We start from the raw sequence: 25,987 nt of genomic DNA on the forward strand, positions 1-25,987 counted from the left end.
AAAAATTCTTGAGATGACGAGGACTTCATTGAAGGTGGAATGGTAGTTTCCTATAGTTTTGTCTCGTCCCCTTCGTCTTACTTTCCCAGGTGGCGACTCTCTCTCTATCTCTTGCATAAGTTTCCGAATTTCGATCCACAAGAATCCAAAGGTACATTAATCTCTCTCTCACATCAATTTTCAATTTTTATCTCAACATCTCTTCGATCAATCTCTCCAAATTTTTTATTAGATCCGGTTTTCAAAGCTCTCACGCCAAGATCCCGCAAATATTGGTATTTTTTTCATTTTTGCATTTTTTCATCTCGTCTGGATCTAGGTTACTTCTAAAACCAAGTTATAATTTCGTTTTTTTGGGTCCTTAGTCGTTAGAATTTCTATTTTGGATCGATTATCAATGCATTAATCCAATTCAAGTTCAGATTTTGAGGATGGTTTGTTTTTTAATGGGATCTAGGGTTTGCATGAGATGTACGAGCTGAATAGCATCTGCTTCAGAAATTCTGTTCACGTTTTTCTTTTGTAACTTGGACTGATTTACAACATATACTGTTATTGTCGTGCAGTTTTATGATTTGAAGTGGTGGTGATCAGCTCGATATGGGTATTTTCGATGGATTGCCTGTTTCGCCAGAAAAATCTGTAAGTATCTACGTCATTATTTGTTACAAAATTGTAAGTTTTGGATAATTTTTAGATTAAAATTGGAGTCTAAAAATGCACATTTTACCATTCTTTTGGGGAACTCAATATCTTTACTATAGATTGATTGTAGCTGGTACTGTGACGGTCATAATTTCATCTTTTTCATTAATTAGGCTGGAATCTTAATTACATTTGGGTTATCTCTTCCCTCTCCTATAAAATCTGAATTTTAGAGATTAAAATATGTAGAAACTCTGTCAGTTAATCTTCTATATAAGCTAATAACAACTGCCCCGGTCGTGGAGCAGTTGTTCAGCACCCCGGGTTGCTCCCTAGAGACATGAGATCGGGTGCGATTGAATAGTAACCCTATTAAAATTGATAAAAATGTCCCTGCTTGAATAATGGCCTTAGTGCAAAATTAATAATCTCGTAATTGGGGCTTAGGCCCATAACTCAGTTGGTTTGATGCATTGCAAAACAACTTTGAGGTCGTGGGTTCAACTCCAGTTTTCCCATCAAAAAAAAAAAAACCCCTTGTTAAGTATCGGAGCTGTTTGGGTTTGAAAGATGTTTAGTTTAATATTGCATTCCTATGTTGCCTCCGAGTACCTTTTTAGGGTGCTCTATACCGTCCCCTTTTGTTTGGTAGTTGTGTAAAGTAGGTTACTTTGAAAATCCTATTCGCATTCTGCTAGTCTTTATCTCCTTGTTACAAGGAAGTCTTCACAGACATTTTTTCAGATGTTGTGTCCCAATTGCCTTAGTTACTTGCTTCTTTTTTTCCAGCATAGATCACACCATTTTCTTTCTGAAATAATTGAGAAAGTTCTTGATATTAATGGAGTTGGGTCACCACCATGACCCACTCTTGGATCGCTAACGGTTAATTAGTAGAATCAACCATTCATTTGAGTTCAATTTTTTTCATGGCATATATATCAAAAGTTCAAATTGTTTTCTATGGAAGTTAGTCTTTGCATAGGAGATCAAGCAGCATATGTTGCAAAATTAAATGGGGGAATTTTTTTTATATAATTTGGTTTCAGTTGGTTTTAGTTAAGCTTTTCCTTTAAAGGATTTCATTCTATCCACCCATGTACGCCAAGGATACGACCTTGACATGGAAGGAATATGAAATTTACACATAATGTCGAAGTATTCTACACGTATCCAGGTAACATAGATGAAATCCATGCTATATATCTTTTCAACAATTTCAATATAATTTAATTATTTTGATAGATTGTTAGCCTTTCAAATGGAGATAATTCTCCATGTCCATATGCTTCATATAAACTACATTAATTTCTGTGGTAAGGATGTTTATTTTTGTAGACTGTAGTTGGTCAATCACTAAATATAAGACATTTGGTCTTCTATATGACCTGTTTCTCATTATTTTATTTTTATTTGTTGGTCAATGCAGTATCTGAGGGAAGAACTTTCAAGAATTGATGATAGCTGGGCAGCAGCACGATTTGATTCATTACCTCATGTTGTACAGATTTTGAGATCAGAGGATCGTGATGGAGAAGCCCAATTCCTGAAGGAACAAAGTGAAGTCATTGAGGAAGTTGTGGATGAAGTTGTTCATGCATATCATGGCGGCTTCAACAAAGCAATTCAAAATTATTCCCAAGTTCGTGATTATCACGTCCCTTGAATTGTTTATGTCTTCATCCACATTTTCTAGAAATTTCATCACTTCTCTATCTAGAGTTTTAAGTGGCTGGTTATGGAAAATGATATTGTGATTTTCTTTGAATGCGTGTAATTAAATGTGGTTACTGTTTGTTCTTTGTACATAGTTGAATTTGATATGTGCATTGGATTTATTTATATTTATTTGCTTGTGTACTGTCAATTCAAAATGACTATCTGAGTTACCTTTTAAATGACTTAAGTTGCATTTTGAGGAATGCAATTTGGTGAAAACAATACAAGGATTCCAACAACTTTTTGAACATTGATTATGAGCCAGAATTTGGATAACTATATAGAAATCTTCCTGAATATGAATGTAATCTTAATGAATGTGCTATGTAGAAGGCGCTAAAGAAGTATAGATTAGTCTAGAGAGTGTGGAGGAATTTAGATAGCTTCTTTACTGTATTATAAGATTTGTGTATAGTCCTGTATGCCATGGGAAAGTTCTAAAGTCAGATGTGCCGGAATAATGCTAGATTTATCTGAGACAAAATTTTAGAAAATGGAAGTAATGTTAATGTCCTGTCAAATTCTGTATCAATCCTTTGGTGATTCCCAAACCACTTAGAGTTGACAGTAAGACAAATTCTTATTTTTCACATCTCAATTGTTTTTGAGTGTGCGAGTGCCTTGGAGAGTGAACTCCTGGGACTCATTGGGAGGTGACATTGGGGGATAAGCTCAAGTGTCACATGGGTGCTAAACACGAAGAGGCAAAATCCATGACACATAGCTAAGGGGTCAAGCATCACATAAAAAATAAAAATAAAAATAAAAATAAAAAAAAAAAAAAAGAGAGAAAAGCTTAGCAAAAACAAAAAATGGAGAGTGGGTGGACTCTTATTTTTATTTTTATTATTTTTTGGATAAATAAAGTGATTTTATTAATGGAGGATGAGATGGCCTCACAAAAAAAACAACAAACAAAAAGCTCTTCCCCTGACCCTTATTTTGTTTCATGTAATATTCTTTTTGTTATTTAACTGATTGGTCCTCATTCATGGAGGCTACTAAGAGTTTGAGGGGGTCTGGTCCTTGGGGTTTCTACAAGGAATCGAAGCTGGCTTCATGAGCTGCATTAGGGACATGTGCCACCCGGTGGTGTTGTTGGTGTCCTCCACATTCCTAAGAGGCAGTACTCTTCTGTCCAAAAATAGAAAAAAAAAAAAAATGTGATATTGGCCTTTGCTCCACTTATTGAGCAGACTTAATCCTTTTGCCTAGGTGCTCTGCATTTACAGATTATAGATTCTGAGAAAACTATTCATAGTTCAATCCTAACCCATGCAAGAGATACTCATTGATTGAAACTTAATAATATTATATGCTATTCTTTATATGTATAATTATTTACTATTCTTTGTTGAATGTATATGTACAGTATCTCGTATTGACACTATGCTGGTATATGCTGTATTACAAAGTGGCATGCTTTGTTGTAGTCTAGCATGAGGAACAGGATTCGGTTAACTGATCACAAATCTATGGAACAAGCCTTTGTTTTTGTTGTACGAGTGATTTTAGTATTCTTACCCTGGCGTTAGTTTATATTCGGTATCCATGCTAGTAGTAGGTCTTCTGCTCTATATATTCATCCGTTTATTTATTTTAATTTGAATCTGCCAAGCTTAGTGTTAAATATCTTTTCTGATGGGGAAAGACAACTATTAACATTCTTGTACCATATTTTTCCCTCCAGATCTTGCGGTTGTTCAGTGAATCAGCTGAAAGCATAGCTGTCTTAAAGGTTGATTTAGCAGAGGCAAAGAAGCTTCTTGGTTCCCGCAATAAGCAGTTGCATCAGTTATGGTACCGGTCGGTTACATTGCGCCACATAATCTCACTGCTGGATCAAATCGAGGGTGTTGCCAAGGTTTTTATATTCCATGTTTTGTCCATCAGCCTATAGCCCTATAGTATGTTCAAGTTTTGGTATATTCACATTCCAGGCAGTAAATATGTCTCAACTCTTTTGGATGAGAATGAAGGAAATATATTTTCAACCACTTTAGCATAATGAGACTCACTGAAATATATATCAGTTTTGGTTTTAACTGGATCCTAATTCAGCCTAAAAGAAATTTCCTCTGTTTTTAATGTTCTTCTTGGTAAGGAAAAGGAAATTTATTGAGAAAGAAAAGATACATGTGTTAATATATCAACAGGAACCCAATAAATTAACTTGCATCCCAACATTAACAATTTCTTGGTGCTCAAGTGTTAAGTTGGAAGCTGTTTCTTTGCTATACCCTCGGTCGATTTGAAGGTGAATCCTCATATGCTTTCTGAACGTGGTTCAGGTTCCAGCTCGAATTGAAAAGCTCATTACCGAAAAGCAGTTTTATGCTGCTGTTCAACTGCATGTCCAGTCAACATTGATGCTTGAGAGGGAGGGCCTTCAGGCGGTTAGTTTTTTTTTTTTTTCACTTATGATCATCCTATTCTTGTATCATTACAAACTCACAAGAATTGATGTCGAATGGACAGTGATAGCTAGGGGTTGTATTATCATTTCACATGAAATTTCTTTCAGTTTTTTTATTATTAGAAAATTTCATTACTATCAGGACCTTTTTGGTATTTTTTCTTGGCTTCTTTCTTTTCATTTCTTTCCTTTTCCATCTCTCTCATATCATGGTTTTGTGTTTTGTTGTTTAGGTTGGGGCTTTGCAAGATGTTCGATCTGAACTAACAAAATTGCGTGGCGTTCTATTTTATAAAGTTTTGGAGGATTTGCATAGCCATCTTTACAATAAGGGTGATTATAGGTAATTCTATCTCATTTCTAGTTTTGTATTATTATAGTATCTTTTTTGAATCTTGTGTTGTAGGGAAGAAAATTTAACTTGAAGAAAATGAGAAATAAATTTGCAAGTGGTACAGAGATTAGCAAATAGGGATGAATACCATCAGCAGACCAAATCTGATGGGAGACACCATATCAATGAGACATGAAGCATCAGACCTCGTATAATAAAATCATCATGAAGTATGTTGGGCAATCTATTTCAGGAAGTCATTCCTTGAGTTGAATTCTCAAGAAAACTCATTATATTGAAGATAACTCTGAAAATTACGTTGATTTTATATTTATCAATATTAATTTTCCTATATAGTATGCTATTTATATAAAAACGCCATGTACGACTTACACTTTATGCCTTGAGGCTTACATCTTGAGACGTCAGTCAGCAAAATGCCTGGCCTCATGTCAGTAGATATTTATTTTGGGCTCTTTTGACAAAAAATAGTCTTAACTCTACTCCTTTTGATAAATGATGAGTGGTGTTTCATTCAATGCTGGTGGGTCAAGAGGGAGGGATTTGAGTTGAAAGAGGTCTTTTTTTTTTTAATGTCTTTAAGATTTAGATCGAGCTGGTTCTAGTTTATGAGCTAATTTTCATTTTCTATTCCGCCGAACTGGTATTTTGCTAGTAGAATATCTAATTTTCGTCCTATGATTAAAAAAGATACGAAATTCTTGGATGTTGGTTATCGTCTGAGTGAGAAGCCCTAGGTCAAGGGTAGAGAAGATGGAGAAGGAGAGAGAGGTGCTTCTTGATCTTTGAAATGATAGAGCAATGGGGAATTTGATCGTTCTATTCTACCCTACTCATCTGATCTGGTCTATGATCATGTCTCAAGGTAGGTCGTTAGCAATGAGCTTACCAAAACCTTGTCAGGGGATGCCTGGGGTTGTTGCAGCTCGCATTGTGTCCTTTACCTCGAGGAATGCTTGTGAGGTATTTACATCATCCTGAGGAACACGTGTCGTTACCTGATATAAGGGGAGAAAGTGGTATCCACAAAGAGGAATGTTTGATTAAACTTGATGAGTATGAAATACCTTAAAACAACCATTTTTGTTACCTTGGTTCAATTATACATAAGGATGTAAAGATTGTGGAATATGTTACCCACCAAATTAGAATTTGATGGTTAAAGTGGACTTGTAATTCTTGAGTGTTATATGCTTGATGCATCCCTATACAATTAAAAGAAGAGCTTTATAGAATTATGGGAAAACAGTACGACGAGCTATGCTTTATTGTGTATAATTTGGGAAATAAGAAGCAACATGTTAGATTAAGTATAGAAGAGATGAGGATGTTGGGATGGATGAGTGGAAAGACAAAAAAGATAAAATTGGAAATAAACATATTCATGAAAATGTAGGAATAACCTTAGTAGGCATTAAACTAAATGAAAGTTGATTTGGATGGCTTGGTCGTGTGCAACAGAGATTGATTACATAGGTCACTCTCCCTTTGGATGAGCGATCCTCTTTGAGGTCCCTTATTTGGTCCAAATCAGTTCCCTCTAAAATCTGCTTTTTTGTTTGGTTGGTATCACTTGGGAGGATTCTTACGATGGATAACTTGATTACTCCAAATTGTTGTCCACTTTGTCTGTTGATCATATCTTAATTCATTGCTCTTACTCTTATAATATTTGGTCATTTTTCCTTGATGTATTTCGAATTAATTGGGTCTTTTCTCGTAAGTTCTCCTTGTTGTTTGAAGAGTGGGACAGTAATGCCTTTTCATCCAGAAAAAGATTCCTTTGGGTGATGCTTCCATCGGCTATTGCTTGGGGGGTATGGACCGAGAGATATAGTAGGGTGTTCAATAGTAAGAGAAGAAGCTCTTACGGCGGTTTCCTGGAGATCTTGGGCCTGTTGTACCTTTGGTCAAAACAAAACATAGATTTTCCGGGGATAACTTTTGAAGACTTCGTTTTTAGATGGAATTCTTTATGTGATCTTTGACTTTTTTCTTTTCCTTGTTTTGTTACTTTTTAGAGGCCATCTCGGCCTCCTTGTATTTTGTTTCCCCCCTTTTATTAATATATTACACTTATATAAAAAAAAAAAAAACAGAGATTGATTACAGACATAGTTTGAAGTAACATGCAAGTTGAAGGTTCTAAAAAAGAAGAAAACTCAAAAGGTAATAAGAGTGAATATAAATACACTTGCAAAGTTGCAATAACAAAATATATTACTTCATATAGAATTGAATGGAGGCACATGGTTCATTCAGCCGACCCCAAATTTTTGGGATAAGGCTTCGATGACGATTATAGCTACTTGTGACGCTTTAGTTTCAGCTTCATTGTACCCCTCCTCCTCATTGAGATACAAATCATCAAGGTTGTCTAGTTGTAGTGGACTATCTATGGGTCCAGTAATCAGATACCTTTACAATGGTATCAGAACTGGAGGCACTCAAACTTTTTTGGCATGAAAAACACGAATGAAAATGAAATGACAAGAGTGACTACTTTGAACTCGGGGTATTTCTCTTCTTTTTTGTTCTTTTTTTATTTATTTTTATTTGTCTTTGTCATTGTAGAAAATTTCTGCATTGATATTGCTTACTCACCATGCAACTTGGTCTTTTCTCTGTGAGAATCCACACTCTGATCAGGTCTATTAGAATCTGCTGATCACAATTTCTGTAAGGCCTAGAAAAACTGTTTTTGTTGATCTGTAATTCATACTTTTCTTATATTTGAGACAGTTCAAAGTTCAAACCACTAAGACTCTAGATTTTTGTGTTTATCATCCACTTTCCCATTGTTGTCATCCTTATTGGAAGCTCTTTCCTCGTAAATCTTTTTATATTTTGCATTTTCAAGTATTTCATTAACTTTATTGTTGTTGAATCAATTATCTTCTGCAGCTCAGCTACAGCGAGCATAGATGAAAGGGATGATGAAATGCCAACCACCACAGCTGTTTCTTTTTCTATGAACAATTCACAATCACTGTCTCGACGAACTAGATCGCTGAAAGGTGACAACCAGCTTGGTGTTCTAGGGCTTGGAGATGGATTTCACCGGCAGGGTTCTGTTGATGGGGGGTAGGATTGGACAGCTTTCTTAGTGTGTCCATTTTGTTATCTGTTATTCACCAATTGATGTTTTTTATATCACTTCCTACCTTTCCATGAATGAACATGTTGAGTGCACTTATATAGGACTTGCATGTCGAATACTTGACCAGCTACTTGAAAATCTGCAGTAATCTAGTGTCTTAGATTTATCTTGTTTGATCAAACATGTATGCTTAGGCTGCATTTGGAACTAATTATGCCTTTCATTTTCTGAATCTCTTCCTTTTGTCTAAAGGTTTAAAAAACAAAAAGTTTTAGCACTCCGTTATGGTGTCTCACAATTTTTGTGGAACCCATAGGTGTTTATTGACTTGACACATGGAATATTTAAGACTATTTATTCTTATAGACTCCTCTCATTCTGCAATCTTCAATGTTGTAATTTTGAACAATTGAAGAATTAAGACTAACAATGCAAACTAGGCAGAACATGAAAAGACTGGATGAGAAAGCTTTGAATGACCTTCTGAAGAGATATCACAACTTTTTTCCTCATTCTCCTGTTTTTCAGTTTCTACTCTAGCCGAAATCTTAGATTCTGATTTTTTTTTTCGGTTGTGCCGCTCTTCTAGACTATTGTTAAATTTTTGACATGGTCTCTTCATGTTCTGCCCATTCTTGGAAGTATTTGCAGGTAAATTTACTGGGATAGCATTTTTGCAATCTTTGTGCTAGCATATTGTTATAAGTGGTACCGTAGATCATTAAGATTTACTTGTTGGTTGTTACAATGAATGGTGGAATTACCATTTAAGTTGCGGTTTGTTATCCAGTTCTTGTTGGCATTTGCTATGCTCTTTGGTAGGTTTCTAACCTTAATTTGTTAGGTGTAGTTCTAGTAATTTTCTGTTGGAGAAACATTCTAATTCCTTTTTTTTGGCATTTTGGAGAAATTCCAACAGCATTGTTCTTTTGTAAACCATGATTTTTTTATTGATAGATCTTTTGTAAACCATGATTACTAATATTAGCCTTGATAATTTTGTTATAGAGTCCGTTTACAATTTCATTCATCCTTTTGATTGTGTTATATATGGCATGTGGTATATCTTCATTTTTTCTCTCCTTGGAATAAATTATTTTTGAAAGAAAAACAGAACCTTTACGTATGTACTGATGTTTTCACACATACTTGACCTTGTTTTAGTTGCTTGTTGGATAACTCTCTGACGTTTTGTTTTCATTATGTTAAACGAGCTTTGTTTAATTTGAGTGTTGTTTGCAGTTCTTCGTTTGATGGTCATGACGAAGACAGTGCTGTTGAAGTATTTGATGGAGCTGCCTCGGAGGGCTATACAGCATCAGTGAGGGTTAATGGTGGTGATGGCAATCTAAAGGAAATAAAAATTGTTTCCCGTCAAATTCCTACCTGGCTTGCATATTCCACTCCAAATGAATTTCTTGTATGATCTCCATATCCTAGAAAAATAGGAAATGTACATAGTATTTTCTGATGTTAACTTTGAGGTGAGGTTGTTCTGTATTATGATCTGAATTTTCGGTTTCTAAATTTAATTGCAGGAAGCAATGAAAAAGAGTGATGCTACCCTCCATGTGAAGTATTTACAGACCTTGGTGGAGTGCCTCTGCATGCTTGGCAAGGTTGCAGCTGCTGGTGCTATGATATGGTATAATATTGTCTGGCTGACGCAATTTTGGATTTCGTTTGAAGCATGATTTTAGCATAATTTCCTCCAAAAAGTGAATTACGTGAAGAATTTGACAAGTTAGGGGATGATGGTCCTAGTATTCTCTTTCCCTTCAATTTTAATAATACTTTGAGGTTTCCCTGTGATTGTTTTCCTATTGATTCATTTTCTTTGGTAAATTTTATTGTTACTAATTGATAAAAAATGCTACTCTTCACTTGAAGTTTTGCCACCCCTATCTGCTCTTTACACCCTAGTTACTGACTTTCTATTGATGGTTGTATTAAAAAGGTCTCTCTACCCAGGTAGAACTTATCATTCTTAAACATAACTAGTAGCAGTAGGGAATTCATGTCCCTAATCTTTGTAGCAAATTGTTGCTTATCGAGTCCGACATTGATGAGTTAGTTCTATACATCTCGCCAGAGCCATACTAGACTCATCTTTCAATCAGTTCTGAACTAGTTTAAGAAACCAATTAATAATTGACCCATGGTTACCCGAAATTTAATACCTTCGACAGAAGTTAAATTTGAGTTGAAGAATTTGACTTTGTGTCTATTTCAAAGTTGGCAAATCAAGGCCTTCTTGCACAGAGAGAATTTTGGGCCCTAATTCCTTTTGCAGTATGTTGGGGGACCCGGAAGGAAAGGAATAGAACCTTTGAAGGGAATGAACAATCACTTCAGGAATTGGTCATTAGCGTATTAGGTCTGATATTTTTTTGCGCATCTGTTCGATGAATTTCAGGTGTATTTTTTGTTGTTGTTGAAGATTTTGTATTTAAAGGGACCTTACGTGATTGGTCCCAAGTTAGTTACTGATTTTTCTCTTGTAATTAGGTAAGTCTTAGCCTCCTGCTTTTCAATAAATTTATACTTATTAATAAAATAAGACTGAAATCACCAGCTCACCACTAACATAAAAGAAAAGATGATGTGTGGTTATTCAGCTGGTATTTTCTATTTCTTGTTTCCCCCTCTTTGCGAACATGGAATGCTCGTATGCCCCTGTATTTCTAAATGAGCAAAGCAATTCACAAGTAGTCTACCCTATGTCTAGTTGTTTATGGCGCTGGACTCTAGTTGATTTAGTGGTGGCCATTGTCAAAAGTAGTCCATTACCGTGGTACTATTAGGATGTTTCCGTGGTCTGCTTTCCATCGTTTACCTAGGTTGAGCCGGGGGACACCAGTGAATAATTCGCAATATTCTGTACCTGCACACAACGAGTTTTGTGTCATGTGCAGTGTTTGACTTGGCATTGTGGGAGATGCTTGTGCTTTCTTGTGCATGGTGTGTGCAATCTCAACTATTTCAACCCAGAGCCCTTATTTCCACCCTTAATATTAGTGGTGAAAGGGAGTTCAATCACCTTTTTTTTGGCTTATATTTGATTGGAGAGCTCTCTTGTTACATAGCATGTTAGTTTGATTGTTTCAAGTGAAATGAGTTGGTGAAGCGTGCTAGCAATATTTTGACTGGTATCTGTTGTGGTCCAACTTGAACTGCTGAGAATTAATATTCATAGTTAGGTTAAAAGGGATGGGTGTTGCTAAGCACGGACACTGGTAATTAGACTCCTCAACTTCTAAAAAAGTGTTGGCATGCTATATACTTGTATTACTGAATTTGAGTGTCAGTGTGCTGTGCCATTATCTCGTAGTTTTAAACGAATAAGATGCATTGATGGTGTTATGTGGATGCATTGCATCATCTTTTATAGATAATCTTCTTATGATTAGGGCTTAATGGATTTTAATGTCCTTGTTGTACCAGAAAATTCCCAATTATTGGATTGATTACACAGTTTAATTTGTTTCTATTTTGGAGTCTTTTTGTATGGGTGAGTCTTTAACCTTAATGTTTTCATGGTTGAGCAGCCAAAGATTGCGACCTACTATTCATGAGATTATCACATCCAAAATTAAAGCCCATGCATCCATTGTAAATTCATCTCGGCCTGGAATTGGTCGGGCTTCCAGAACTGCTAGTCCAGGTTTACATTATTTGAAAGGACAGTTGGAAAGCTACCAGGTGCAGAGGCAGAAGCGTCCGAATGGGATTTTACTGGCTGGGGCACTATTGGCTGTTAGTCCAGTCTCCCCAGTGATGGCTCCTACGGGAGCAGCACAAGCTGCAGCCAAAGAACTTCTTGACTCATTATTAGACACTATTGTTCGAGTACTTGGTAAGATAGCATGGCATATTAGCCATTTTTTATTTTTTATTTTTCATTTTCCTTTCCTGATTTAATCTTCACAACCTTTATACGTCTAGAGAACCATGTTATTGTTGGCGAGCTTCTGGAGTCTAAAGCAGCACAACAAAGTGACATGACCACACCAAAATCGATGAATGGAGACATAAACTGGAACCCTGACCCTGAAGCATCTCAATTAACTGGAGGCTACAGTGTGGGCTTTTCCTTGACTGTTTTACAGGTATCTTATTTAATTAGTTTTTTTTAATTTTTTTTCTGTTCTAAAACTTTGTGTGTAGACATGAAAATTTCATAGGTCACCTGTTTTTGTGAAGTTCTCTTTTGTTTGATATTTGTTTCTTTATTTGTATGCAAAAGAGTGAATGCCAACAACTAATATGTGAGATTCTGCGAGCCACACCAGAAGCTGCATCTGCTGATGCTGCTGTACAAACAGCTAGACTTGCAAACAAGGCCCCTTCCAAGGAAAAGAGGCAAGTTTTTACTTTTTAGAAGGGTCATAATTGCAATTAAAATGTAAGCGCTTGACGATATTAATGAGATTATTGGGATTCATGTGCATGGGTTCTTCTCTATAATGGATGATTGTGTTGGTATTTGCACACAATAAAATGTTCTTTGCAGTTTCTTACCCCAACGCTCACTTGCAACATTTGATGTGCTGTTTTCAAATACATTAGCATTTGGGAACCAGTTTGGAGAGTGCTTCTATCGCTTTTGGTGCTCAAAACAGAATTTTTTTTTTTTGTTCAAATTAACATTTGTAAAGACCTGAGGAGCTTTCGGCTGAAGCAGGAAAGCCAAAAATGGGCAGAAGCAAGAAGCGGCTCACCCAACCCATCATTGACCTTGTTCTCATGCTTGCTACAAAGCCTCTCCTATCTTAACAAAAGTCTTTGAAAAAGATTCCCTTAAACTCCTTAAACACTTTAGACCAAAGAACAAAAAACAAGGTCAAGGATAGTAATAATGATCTCTTGAAGAGTGTGTTCGGGTCCTCAAAGAATTCCCCTTTTTATCATTTCACCTTCATCCTACCACTGAAAGTCTCTTGTTGCCAATTAGAACCTTTTTCGATGACTGTTCCCTTGAGAGTAAGGAACTGTGGAGAAACTATATTTTCTGATTTGCTCATCCTATGTGAAACTTTGCCATCAATTTGAACTAATGAATCAAAATGGGACCTGTGTTAGTTATGCTAAACCAATCCTCTTTTAGTTTGCTACTTGATTCAGCTTGAAGTAACGGCATCTGCAAATTTTGAAGGCAACCTATAGATTAGATTAAATGTGATTCATGTAATGGGCTTTACAATGACAAATTTACATTTTAATGTCAATTACAATTGAAGATATGCATAGAAAAACCATTTGTGTGCAGGTTCTTTTGTCTTGTCTTATATGACGATGATGATCTCTTCTCCATTTAGTTTGTAATAATTTGTCGACTACTTTGTCACCATTCCACTAGAAAAAATACCATTCACGAGTTGAGTTATATAGTTGTAGATTGATTTCATTTAGAATTTTTGTTAAGTTGCAGGGATGGCTCAGAAGATGGTCTTACTTTTGCATTTCGCTTTACCGATGCAACAATTTCCATCCCCAACCAAGGTACTGCACTAGAAATTGTATGAGAATTTGCTGTTTTATTCTTTATTATTAAGAACACAATATATCTTCATTTGGGAAACCAAGGTTTTAAATTTCGTTTCCGATCCATGGTTTTTAAACTCGGTATTGCGTCTCGTCTCGTTCAGCTCCGATACCGAGTCGTCTCGGACGAGTTTTCCGATACATTTGAGACATCTCGTGAGATAACTCAAAAAATATAACGTGAGACATAAAACTCGGTAAAAAAAATCACTTTGTGAGTTGGTCTCGTTCAGCTTTGATACCGAGTTAACTCAGGCGATACGTCTCGGTCTCGGACGAGTTTAAAAACCATGTTCCGATCAGCCTGGAAATGGATATATTTCGATCAGTATGGAAATTGATACAATTTTCAGAAAATGATGGAACTATTTATGAATTTTATATTGAAACTGTGAGAAAGATTAAAAAAAGACATTAAAACGCATTTATAAGTCATTAACATATAATAAATAACAATGTTCCACTACAAGTAAGCCCAAGTATTTGACAGCCCAAGATAAAATAAAATAAAATAAATAACAATATTCTACATGAAATCGAGAATCACATTAACTTCATACACCTTAACATGTAAAACACCTGCTTAATGAACAAACTATTAGGTACTATATTCATACATTATACATGAATTCATTACTAATATATTCAACTTATTAGAACATGTACGATAATGTGCATGCTCATATGAATGTACTGATATTCTTAGAACACATCGAAATAAGATACCACGAAAACATAACCAATTTTAATTGATTTAGACTATTAATTGATTTATTTTTATTGTTAGTAGTAGTATTATTGTTGTTTTTATATTTTTACATAAATAGTTTGATAATTTCAGTCACAATTTACTACTCACCAAATTCGCGAAATGAATAGTGATTTCCACTGATATGTATAGAAAAAGAAACTGTTGGTTAAATATCATGTCAGACCTTATGGCAATGAAAATATTTTGTGGAAATTATGTTAAAATTTTACATGTATTAAACTAAGATTTTAGTGTAATTTGGGTAAGGATTGTTTTCGTTAGTAGGTTCTTTTCAGTCATGAGAGAATGGGCCTGCCTTTCTAACCAATGGGATCTCAAAATTATTATTTAAATCTTCTTTAAAAATCATTGTATTGTCTTCCCTCCCATCTCATTCTTAATTGCTCTCGACTATACCTCAAGAAACTTTTTGTTTTGGTTTGACATTCAATCTTTTCATCCCAGGAGTTGATCTCATTCGCCAAGGATGGAGCAGGAGGGGTCCAAATGTACTTCAGGAAGGTTATGGGACTGCAGCCGTCCTTCCTGAGCAAGGAATTTATCTAGCTGCATCTATATACCGACCTGTGCTTCAGGTTTATTACTATTTTTGTACTATAATATATCTTTGGTTTTAAATCAATTAATTATATGTGCACATAATAATTTATTTTACCTTTTCTGACATGTGAAATCTGCAGTTTACTGATAAAGTTGCATCTTTGCTGCCTCAGAAGTATTCTCAGCTTGGGTACGCTTGCACCTCTTTTACCATTTTCTTCTTCTTTTAAGTGCATGTTAGTAACATTGAAGCATGAATTATCATGGATATTTTGCATTCCAAGTTATGTTTTTTTCCTTCTTTTTCTTTCTCATGCCTTTGTCATTCCAAGCAGTTTTTGAATTGAGTGAAATGAGATGTTAAAGAATGGTTTTCCCCCTACAGCCTCTCTCTTATCCTAGAATTTGAAATATAAGTCTTGTCTTTATCTTTTTAAGTGTCCACTGACCATTCACAGAAGTAAATAACATGGTATGAGGCTTATACCTGTCCACTACTTTGTTCTACTGGTCAGTTCTGTTTCTGTTTCTGGGATGCATGAATTTCCATAATGTGGAAATTGGCTGAAAGCTATGTAACAAGGATGTAGACGTGTGTTGGTGCTCACCATGGTTATGAGGTGTCCGACATGGCATCTTTGAGAAGTCTGAAACTTTGACACGTCCATGTACATCTAGTACAATATTATATTTTAGATACATGAACTCTCAGAAGTTTTTTCCTTAAAAGAAAAATAAGGTAAGAACTGTATGTAAAGTCATAGAAACATTTTAATCACCATAAATAAATTGAAGTATATTCTAACATAAGACCATACTTGTATGTTTGAAAAATTAATAAATTAGTGTATTAATAATCTATTAGAAAGATTTAGTCTACGAAGGATTGCAGCAGAACCAGTGAATGGCAGCAGAAAGGACTTCTTGGCCTACAATTGTGCACTTGTTGGAAGCATTTCAAGATTGTGTTTTGAAAGGAGATTCTGCAAGTTTCTTGAATGATGAAATATTTTATGATAGTAAATACATGCTATCAGTCGTTGAGGAATACTTAGGCTTAGAGGGTGGTCCCCCTTTGTTGTGTAAAAGAGATCAGAATTCGGACTCGATGCGTTTTACTGAGAAGGATCGAACCATGGAAATGAATCTACAGGGCTATCACCTTCTTCCACCAAATCTTCCAACCTTTTCACAATTACAGTCTAATTGTTAAGTGTCTCAATATCCTAGTTTTGAGCTTCAGAATTACTTCATGGAATTTTGGTTTTAATACTTGTCTAATTGCCTTGCCGTAGACATGTCTTCTTCAGGTTTTCTTCTGTAGTTTTTGTTGTGCGCTTTCCTTTTAAGTGGCATTTGAATTTGTTGGTTAGAAAATCACTTTGGCATTGATATTCCTGTTTAAGTTGTTTTCTTATATTTAGTTTATAATGTATGATCTCCTTTAAATTGCATTGAAATTTGTACAACTTCCTTATCAAACTTGGCTTGATACTTTTTATTTTTGTGTGTGTGCGTGTGTGTGTGTACAATTTCCTTCAAGCCCACTCAACTTCTTTTTTTTTCCTTGGTCCCTCAATTTCAGTGATTGCATATATCATGGGTATTGCACCTCTGTCTTTATTTATGTCAGTGCCATGTTAATGTGGTTTTTTTATTCTGGACTTCAAAATTTTAACAGGAATGATGGGTTGCTGGCTTTTGTGGAGAATTTTCTGAAGGATCATTTCTTGCCTACGATGTTTGTAGATTATCGAAAAGGCGTACAACAAGCTATATCAAGTTAGTTCTTTCTTCAGAACTGCACTAGATATGTTGATAGTTGTTGATAGAATGTGTTTGCATTCATTTTGGATTAAGCATGATCACTTTATGCTAATAAGTGCCTCTATTGCCAAACATGCAAGCTTTCAATACTCTTAAATTTAAGCCAGGGAAATCTGACTTTACTCACTGCTCACCAACCAATTAACACAATTGACTTAAAAAAAAAAGAATTTTTAGATACTTTTTTTCATAATTCAAGTGATTGTTATATCTATGGGCCTTTTCTGCTGTTGCATTCCTTGTATGAGCTAAATGGTTTCAACAAACTCATGCAAACAATATGTCAATACCATGTGCCTAGTGTTTTCGAGTGCTTATGATAGTAGTTTTTGGAGGCCTTCAGCCTTGGTTTGGCATTCTTTGGAGATCGTTTCCTTCCTTGACTTGTTGGGTTATATGGAAAGAAAACAACTTCGTTTCTAGTTTACCTATAACCATGCATCTTGTTAAATCCACACTTTTCTATTGTTCATCGATCCTTGGGAAGTTCAAGGGGATGCATGTGAGGATTTTATTTTGAGTCGGAAAAAATTGTACCTAGGTTCCGCTAGTATGAGCTTGGTTTTTGTTGCCTACTATCCTTTGCATTGTCAATGAGGGCCTTCCCTTTCTTTTTCGTCTCAATTACCTATCAAAAATTTAAAAAAAAGGACTTAGCATGGACTGAATAATCAAAGGATTCACATCTACTATATTTGAAGTATGCATAACTGGGTGTCAATCAAGTATAGATTGTATAATAATTGGTGACTTACCCACAATGCAACAATTAAAGGACTGCAAAACAAAAGTACGGTTAAGTTACTAACTCTAGTTACGAACAAAAATAAATGTAGTTCAATAATAATCAGTAATGCAAAAAAATTTCTTATCATGATCTTGGGTTCCACATGTGACTTGGTTATGCATGCCCAAGTTACATTTGCAATGCAGCGTTTAAAATATTTTACCATCTCCTTTTTTGGAGGTTTCCAGTGTTACATTTGTTTTGGTTCATCTCAAAATTTTCTTGGCTATTCTTGCAGTTGGTCATCTCGATCTCCTTTTACTAAAATTGTTTTCCTATAAATAAAAAAAAAATTCTTGGCTGTATATACTATATAATACCATTTTGGTTGGTACTTTATGATTTTTGAGCTTATGGTGACAAAACCAGAGATAAATTTAAAGCTTGCACATAGCACGATTGGATAGTACGTTTGCAATGTAGGGTAGTTAGGCTTTTGAATTTTGTCTCCTTCATGGTCTCAATTGCTAGTTACCAAATGCTGACACTAACTTCCAAAGGTTTACTCTATAGGCCCAGCAGCATTTAGACCACGAGCACACACTGCTTCAACTTATAATCCATCGATTGAGAAGGGACGTCCCGTCTTACAAGGTCTTCTGGCTATTGACTTCCTAGCAAAAGAGGTAAAATTCCTAATTTCATGAAATTTTCATTCTTCAGGGAATGTCTCGGATAAGTTTGGTTATGCAGGATGAATATATCTACGCACTAAAGTTTTTCTTGTTCTTCTTTTCCTTTGTTATCCTTACTGCAACATTTTCTGACAACTGAACCAATACTTTATTATTGACCTTAGGTGCTTGGTTGGGCACAAGCAATGCCTAAATATGCTGTTGATCTTGTGAAGTATGTCCAAACTTTCCTTGAGCGGACGTATGAAAGATGTCGGACATCATACATGGAGGCATGGATGTTTCCCTATTTCTTTTTTCTATTATGGCAGTTAGAGTATCCCTTTCCCCTGTTGCATCGAAATTATCTTTTCCAGATTTTTATATTTTCAAGCAAATATTTGATACCTGTCTTCATAAATATACAGATGCCCATGATTCTTATTGCATCTTTTTTATGTTCATATCCATCTTGTGTTATAGGTGATTAGGTGTCAGGTTTTATAGGTGTTGTAGGTTTTCAATTTCACGAAATTTCAAAAAATTTAGGATGCCTTTTTGGTTTGTGCTGTTCCAAAGATTTGATGTTGAAATTTTGACCACCTTTTTTTTTTATTAGTAAATTATTTATATAGAGGCAGTCAAGAAAACCAACCAGAAATTCAGGGTGAGTAAAAACACAATCAAAATAAGAGCCACACCTGGGGAGATGGGACTGGTTCCAAAAAAAAAAAGAAAAGATACCATAGAACTCTCTAAAAAATTTTCACCAGGAAAAAAATATCAATATAGAAATAAGGATGTCCTGGGAAGGGAGTTCTTAATTTTTTTAACATACGATAATGCACTAAATTCATATTGTGGAGTTGCCTTGTGCCATGTTTATTAACTATCTAGTTGATACTTTTCCAGGCAGTTCTTGAAAAGCAGAGTTATATGCTCATTGGGAGGCAGGATGTGGAGGGTTTGATGCGACTTGATCCAGCAAGTGCGTGTTTACCAAATTCGTCTGGTCAGCCAATGCTGGAAAACAATGCTACTGATGCTGAAACCGTTGAAGTTGAGATAGAAATGAGTGATTTGTTGTTGAGTCTGCGGCCAATCAAGCAGGTACTTGCATTATGTCTCGTAAAGAGATTGCATTAAAATATTGATTACTGCAACGGTTTTGGCATAGATATTCTAATAGCTGCAACTAAGATCAATACTGAATTGTTGGGTGATAATTTGCACTGTTTTTATTTAAGAACCAGTTTATAAATTTTAAGCATTCTACAAGTAGTTTGTAAGATTTAAATTTTTGAAAAAAATCAGCCTTTCCCGGCTAATTGCTCTTAAGTAAAATTCATCAGGATGTCTGATCATCTCTCTTTTCTTTGCGTCCTTGTTTCTTGTGCAGGAGAATCTAATTCGTGATGATAACAAACTCATTTTGCTGGCGTCCCTTAGTGATTCATTGGAATATGTGGCGGACTCCATTGAAAGGCAAGGGCCCTCATCTGAAAAAGTTTTAACATTGCATTTTGGAGTCTGCTTCCATGAAGACTGATCATTTTGTGGTTACTTTCTTCTTTTTAAAATATTCTCTGATTAAGAATGTGTTCTAGATGATTATTTTCTTATTCTCACAACAGCTATTAAATTATGGTTTAAGATGTGTGACTAGGTTAGAACTCATTCTGTGTGAATTCACTGGGAATCCAGTTCAACTCTACTTTTTTGCTACTTGGAGTCAGTGGCGGAGCCAGGATTTTGCCCATGTGGGGGCAACTAAGAGTAGAAAAAAAATTTGTGGGGGAACTAAGAGTGGAAAAAAATTATGGGGGCAATAGCGGTGGATTTTTTTTATCTGTCACAATGTCGCAATACCTCATTAATCCATATACTTTGAAAATTCTTGTGGGGGCTAGTGCCCCCACTGTAAATTCGCCTCTGCTTGGAGTCACTCATACTCTAAGTGTGTACTTCGATATGAACAATTAAGAATGGTCTAGAGGCTATGAATCATGAACTGGTTATTGAATCTTAATCTTAATCAAAGGTAAATCAAACAAGTCCATTCACCCGGCATGCTTTAGTTCTACCTCAGTTTACATTTTTGTTGAGTGCTTTCACCATCTCCCATAAAATTCTTTATTTTAGAAATGCTTTACCTCGAGCCTGTCATTGTTACAAGGATTAAAACATAGCAATCCAATCAACAATAAGAATTTCTTTGGAGTTTTCAACACTACTATCTCTGAAAATTCTATTTCAGGAACATTCTAAAGACACATTTGGGTATGATTCAAGAATTTTACCCTGTTGGGATAGTAGGAAACTTTCATTTACTCTGTGATCTCCTTTTATACTAAAACACATAAGATGTGATATGACGTCACTCTATACAGTTTAATTCTTGTGAAACAGAACTTTGTGCCTCATAGACCATAAAACGTTGTTGCTTTGGATGAAAGTGGTTATTCTTGTTGGACATTTTGGAGTCACGGAAACACATTATTCTGGATTGTTCGTACATTTACACTTTTTCATGCAATGATATAGGCTTGGAAGAACATCCCTAAGGTCTTCAACCCAAGCAGAAGAGGCCCGGAATAAAGTTCATCGCCATACACGAACCAGCAGTGCACCTACCAGGGATCTTGCATCATTTGCTGATGAATATAGGAAATTGGCAGTTGATTGTCTCAAGGTTCTACGCGTAGAGATGCAGTTAGAGACAATTTTCCATATGCAGGTTTGTGACATTTCAATTACTATTTATATATTTTTTGTGCTGTTGGAAATAGGATTCTAAAATATGAGTTTTGCAACAGAAATAACAATATTTACAGAGTATTTTTTTATTCACAGGAAATGATCAGTAGGGAGTACTTGGAGGATCAAGATGCAGAAGAGCCAGATGATTTCATTATTTCACTTACAGCACAGGTCAGATTTTATTTTATTTTGCTTTTTTATGCGGAACAGGTCAAATTGTAATCCCTGCAGAATGAACATCTGATATTTTGGTCCTTCCAAGAGCTTTTGTTAATGCTTCTTAATGATTGTAGACTTATAGAGGAGTGAAATTTCAACTAGATCTTAATTTGTTATTGGATGAGAGTAGGCATGAGCACCACTGGAAAAGTGGAAATTCATTTCTTTCGATTCGGTGGATGAGCTATGCCTGGATATTGGAAATTCTTCACAAGTACTGATTGTGTGAATCCTAGTCTTTTTTAAATTTAATGCACCAGTGGCTGGAATGTGCATTTAATATTGGGTACCTTCCTATTGAGAAGGACTATGTTCATTGTTGTCCAATGTCAAGTTTTATTTCCTAGGTTAGGGGGTTCCACTAAACCAACTGATCACAGTTAGGGGATTATGTTGTACGCAGCACTACAATGGCATTTAGTTAAAATACCTGATTTCAGTGAAAATTCCTGAACTTTGCTTTTGCACCATAATTCTCGCTGAACCAACATAATAATCAATAGTCATTAAAAAAATATAAATATACATTTTTTTATCGATAATATAAATACACTTAAATGTGCATTCTTTCTCAATCCAATCGTGGCCAGGGTGCAATAAATGCTCATGTCAGAATCCATGCTCACCATGCAAGTGTGACAAAGATGCCTATAGTAATTACATAATGTTGGCAAAAATGCCCATGTAGAGTAACAAAAAATTTCACTTTGAGAATGCTTTACAATCAGCAAAGACACTGTTATTCCTAAACACTGACTGACACACTTTATACCCTCGTCATAAACATAGGACCTTTTTGACACTGCTCCTTAATTCCACCTTGCTCATTCTAGTTACACCATCGTACTGTGATGTATGTGTTTTTGGTGCATACTTTTTCATTTGGCTTAATGAAGTTACAAATGCGATTTTCTTGTACAAGTTGTCTACCTCCATTAAAATTTTCAAGAGCCACATCATCTATTATTGAAAATTTGTTCATATCTGCTTTCAATAAATATGGATGGAGGCTCTTTGAGTATGGAATTTTATGATTCTTCTTTTTCTGTACTAATAGATAACGCGTAGGGATGAGGAGATGGCACCTTTTGTTGCTGAAATTAAGCGGAATTATATATTTGGTGGAATATGTAGCATTGCAGCGAATGCTTCAATCAAGGTTAGCATGTGCACTTGGTCTACATTTTTGCAGAACATATGAGATCTTTTCAGGCTGCTATTTTCTTTATTTTTATTTTTTTAGTGCATGTTTTACTTATATCTATAGATGAATCTATCATTTAACATTGTTCGCTACTCATGAGAGAAATTTGAAATGTCTAAACAGGCTTTGTCTAGCATGAAATCGATCAACCTTTTTGGGGTTCAGCAGATCTGCCGAAATTCCATTGCGTTGGAACAGGTTTTGTTATTTGCAGGAGCTTATTTTGATATTCTTACTTTGATGTCTCTAAATGGTTGGAATGATGTCACTACTTCCTTTCTTTAAGAAAATTATGCTCGATCGAACTTTCTAAGATCCACTGAACTTCGAGACAAAACCAAGTTGAGAGGTTGCAAAATTGAGTATACACACTTGGTTTCTCCTGAAAGAAAAACATATCTACTGAACTTTTATGAATAAAGTAACTATGCAGGTCTCATAGCTATAATTCAATGTAACAAGAAGAAGCCTCTCACAATTGTCACTAAACTGGAGCCAAGTCAGATTTTTTCCACCATATATAGGCTGTGACAAGGTCATAGACATGTGTGTCGTTGTCTGACTCGGATGTAAGATGTTTGACATGACACTTCTGAAAAGTTGAATTGCCGCCATTTCCATACACACGTATTGTAATCTAATAATTTTGTGTTTGTCGTTTTATTTTCTTGTTCTTTGTTCCTTGATTGGTCTTCTCGACCACCTTTTAATGAAATTTATTTATTTATTTTTCAAAAATAAAAATAAAATTAGGTTTCTAATATGAAACCATGGCATTATTTAACCTAATAAATCAGTATATCGAGGATGGATTTAGTCCTATCCACTTTCAGAATTCATTTCATAGTCAAAAAAATAATTAAATGAAGGATCCCATTTCCTCACATGTTAGGATACATGTTGGGCCGTGTGCATGTGTCAATAAGTGCCCAACTCAGCGAGAATTTTAAAATTGCAGTGTTCTTTTTAGATAGGGTTGAGGAGTATTTCATGCCTTGGACATGTTAGTAAGCTAAGTAAGAAATGATTTCTAGTAAAATGGTGGTAAGCTCTCAATATGTTCCATGTTATAGAACCTTGGATTGTGTACTACTTAGATTGCACAAAGCAGGCTAAATGTAAATTAGTGAAAAATACAGTTAAAGCCCACACAACTCCTTTTTTGGTCAGGGACTTGGTTGTGCACATGTAGGGTTGGTAGAGCAACATAAATCACAACATTTGACGAGAAGTGCAGACTCACAAAGTCTTGTATTTTATGCTCATCTCCTAATTTATTGTTCCTTTCCTAATAGACTAGTTTGTTTTAACTTGCCTTCATGTTGCAGGCCCTGGCAGCCATCCCATCAATCAACAGTGAGGCCGTTCAACAGAGATTAGATCGCGTACGGACTTACTATGAACTTTTGAACCTGCCATTTGAGGTACTCATGGTTCAAAATTTGTATTGTTTAAGCATGTTTCGGTCTATCTCAAAATGTTTTGGTCGAAACATTCCAAAATCCAAAATATTTTTAGCAACCATAAAAATCAACTTTTATGCAATTTTTCCAAGATTCTTTAAAAAAAAAAATAAATAAATAAATTACAATCCAATGTGTTTAGATACATTGCAAAAAAAACACAAGGTTTGATTGTTTGGAAAACATATATTTGAAGGACAATAATGCATCAACAATTGTCCTTTGAATGTGCATCAGCAATTATCCTTTGAATCTATCTATTTAGTCAAGCACTCAAGCTTAACATTCACTAAATAATCTGTTCAAGAGATGTCAAGGCAACTCTGTTAATGCTGCCCTAGACCAATCTTGCTAAGTAGGTTTCTTACTATCTTTGATCATTGTACATTAAAATATTGTGTTCTATACCTGAGGGAATTGGGTAGTTGAACAACTTCAATTTTATTTTACACCCATAGGAAACCAAAATAATTATCCTTTGATTTCTATCTGTTAGGCAATGCCCATGCTTAACGATCTTAGTTCAACCAAGCTATGCTTAAGGTTTCTTTTGTTGATAGAAACATTATCTTGAGATGAAATTAAAGTCTTGGTTTGTATTATGACATCGAAGTTTTCTCTAATTAATGTGTACATTTTGTATGTACTTGATATTTTATCGAAACAGTATACTTTATGATCTTAGTGTATTCTAAGCATATCAATAGTTATTGGTGTGTATCAAACGAGAGTTATTTAACATAAACTGTTGTGTGGTTCATTTTGTATCTTAAAACATTTATATGTTTTCATAACATTTATCACTAAAATACTGATTTTGGTGAATGTTTTGGAAAGTTTCGAAATATTTCATTCCATCTTGGGGAATTTGAAACAAAAATTTTTAACCACGGAGGAAAGTACTTTCTATGGTAAGTAATGAGAGAATTAATAGATAAAACAGAGATGCACAAAGATGCCGGAAATAAAAACGAGAGAACCATCATAAATCATCAAGCATTAATCCGACTTGCATTTTATTCTCCTTGGGTCATTTTCAAAGATCACAGTTCCTTCATGTTTGCAGGCCTTGCTTGCCTTCATTACTGAGCACGAGTACTTGTTCACAGCTGCAGAGTAAGTTAATGCAGTTGGACCTTTTGTTTTATTGCGTGAATCCAGAATTAGTTTGTATAACAAGACACATAATGGATTTTGACAGGTATTCTAGTCTTCTAAAGGTCAAGGTCCCAGGTAGAGAAATCCCAGCTGATGCAGAGGTGCGGGTGTCTGAGATTCTATCCCATTAACCTTTTCAAAGGTTGATTGATCTGCAATGTAGCATTAATCGTGTGAGCCTGTTTCCAACATCGAGGATTCTTAGGGAGATGATGCTACAGTGTGTAAAGATGGTGGGACAAGCAGCAGGCTGCTTTTGCGGAAACTGTTCTCTTACATGTGCCACCTGTGATGTAGTTAATTTGTATGTTTATCATGATCAACATGAGCTGAATGGTAATTCTTTTTTTTCTTTAATTATATTTATTAATCTGATTTATCATTTTATGTTAAATCTTTCAACCTGGCTTATGAACCAGTTTTTGGTTTTTGATGTAACATTACGAAGGTGCTTTGGCTGTGTGGAACATATTGTTGAAGGGAAGGGGAAGGGGAAGGGGAGGGATGAGTTTTGAGTATTTTGTTAGAGTCTAGAGTTGTTAGTTGCTCCAAACAGAAATATTCTTTTTTTATATGAATTTAAGTTGTATCATCTGTAAAAAGATGGGAGAATTGTCTCATACATGATAGGAAAAAAGAAAATAAACTTCAGTCAAGCATGATGGATACCATCCCCAAACCTATTCTCTTTAGTAGAAACATTTCCCCTTCAATTGAAAGTAGGTGGCTATTTAATGCTGTACACACGCTGGGTGGGATGGGACGGCACGTGTGGCCCATGCCATAGGAGGAAAAAAAAAGATGATTTAAGTTATATCTTTGGGTGGGAATTTTCTCATAATAAAAATTCAGATTTCAATCAAG

General features: G+C 35.2%; 1 protein-coding gene across 2 annotated transcripts; it reads left to right on the top strand.

The window, feature by feature from the left end:
* On the top strand, positions 1 to 25,517 carry SEC8 (subunit of exocyst complex 8). Of its 2 annotated transcripts, none has more exons than XM_086445224.1 (27): positions 1 to 151; positions 567 to 642; positions 2,075 to 2,287; positions 4,055 to 4,228; positions 4,656 to 4,760; positions 5,014 to 5,123; positions 8,040 to 8,219; positions 9,478 to 9,655; positions 9,774 to 9,880; positions 11,784 to 12,091; positions 12,181 to 12,344; positions 12,482 to 12,597; positions 13,667 to 13,737; positions 14,996 to 15,126; positions 15,232 to 15,281; positions 16,773 to 16,873; positions 18,219 to 18,331; positions 18,505 to 18,612; positions 19,232 to 19,429; positions 19,719 to 19,804; positions 20,864 to 21,056; positions 21,173 to 21,250; positions 22,356 to 22,457; positions 22,626 to 22,700; positions 23,831 to 23,926; positions 25,032 to 25,081; positions 25,167 to 25,517. In XM_086445224.1, the coding sequence occupies exons 2-27, from the start codon at positions 601 to 603 to the stop codon at positions 25,252 to 25,254; spliced, it is 3,237 nt and encodes a 1,078-aa protein (XP_086301350.1). In that variant the 5' UTR covers positions 1 to 151; positions 567 to 600; the 3' UTR covers positions 25,255 to 25,517. The 2 variants fall into 2 exon arrangements, with proteins under 2 accessions (XP_086301350.1, XP_086301351.1); XM_086445225.1 differs by having other exon boundaries at positions 139 to 275.
* The last annotated feature ends 470 nt before the right edge of the window (positions 25,518 to 25,987 follow it).

This window comes from Akebia trifoliata, chromosome 6 (genome assembly GCF_017979445.1).
Source record: "Akebia trifoliata isolate Shusen 1 chromosome 6, ASM1797944v1, whole genome shotgun sequence".
Lineage (NCBI taxonomy): Eukaryota > Viridiplantae > Streptophyta > Magnoliopsida > Ranunculales > Lardizabalaceae > Akebia > Akebia trifoliata.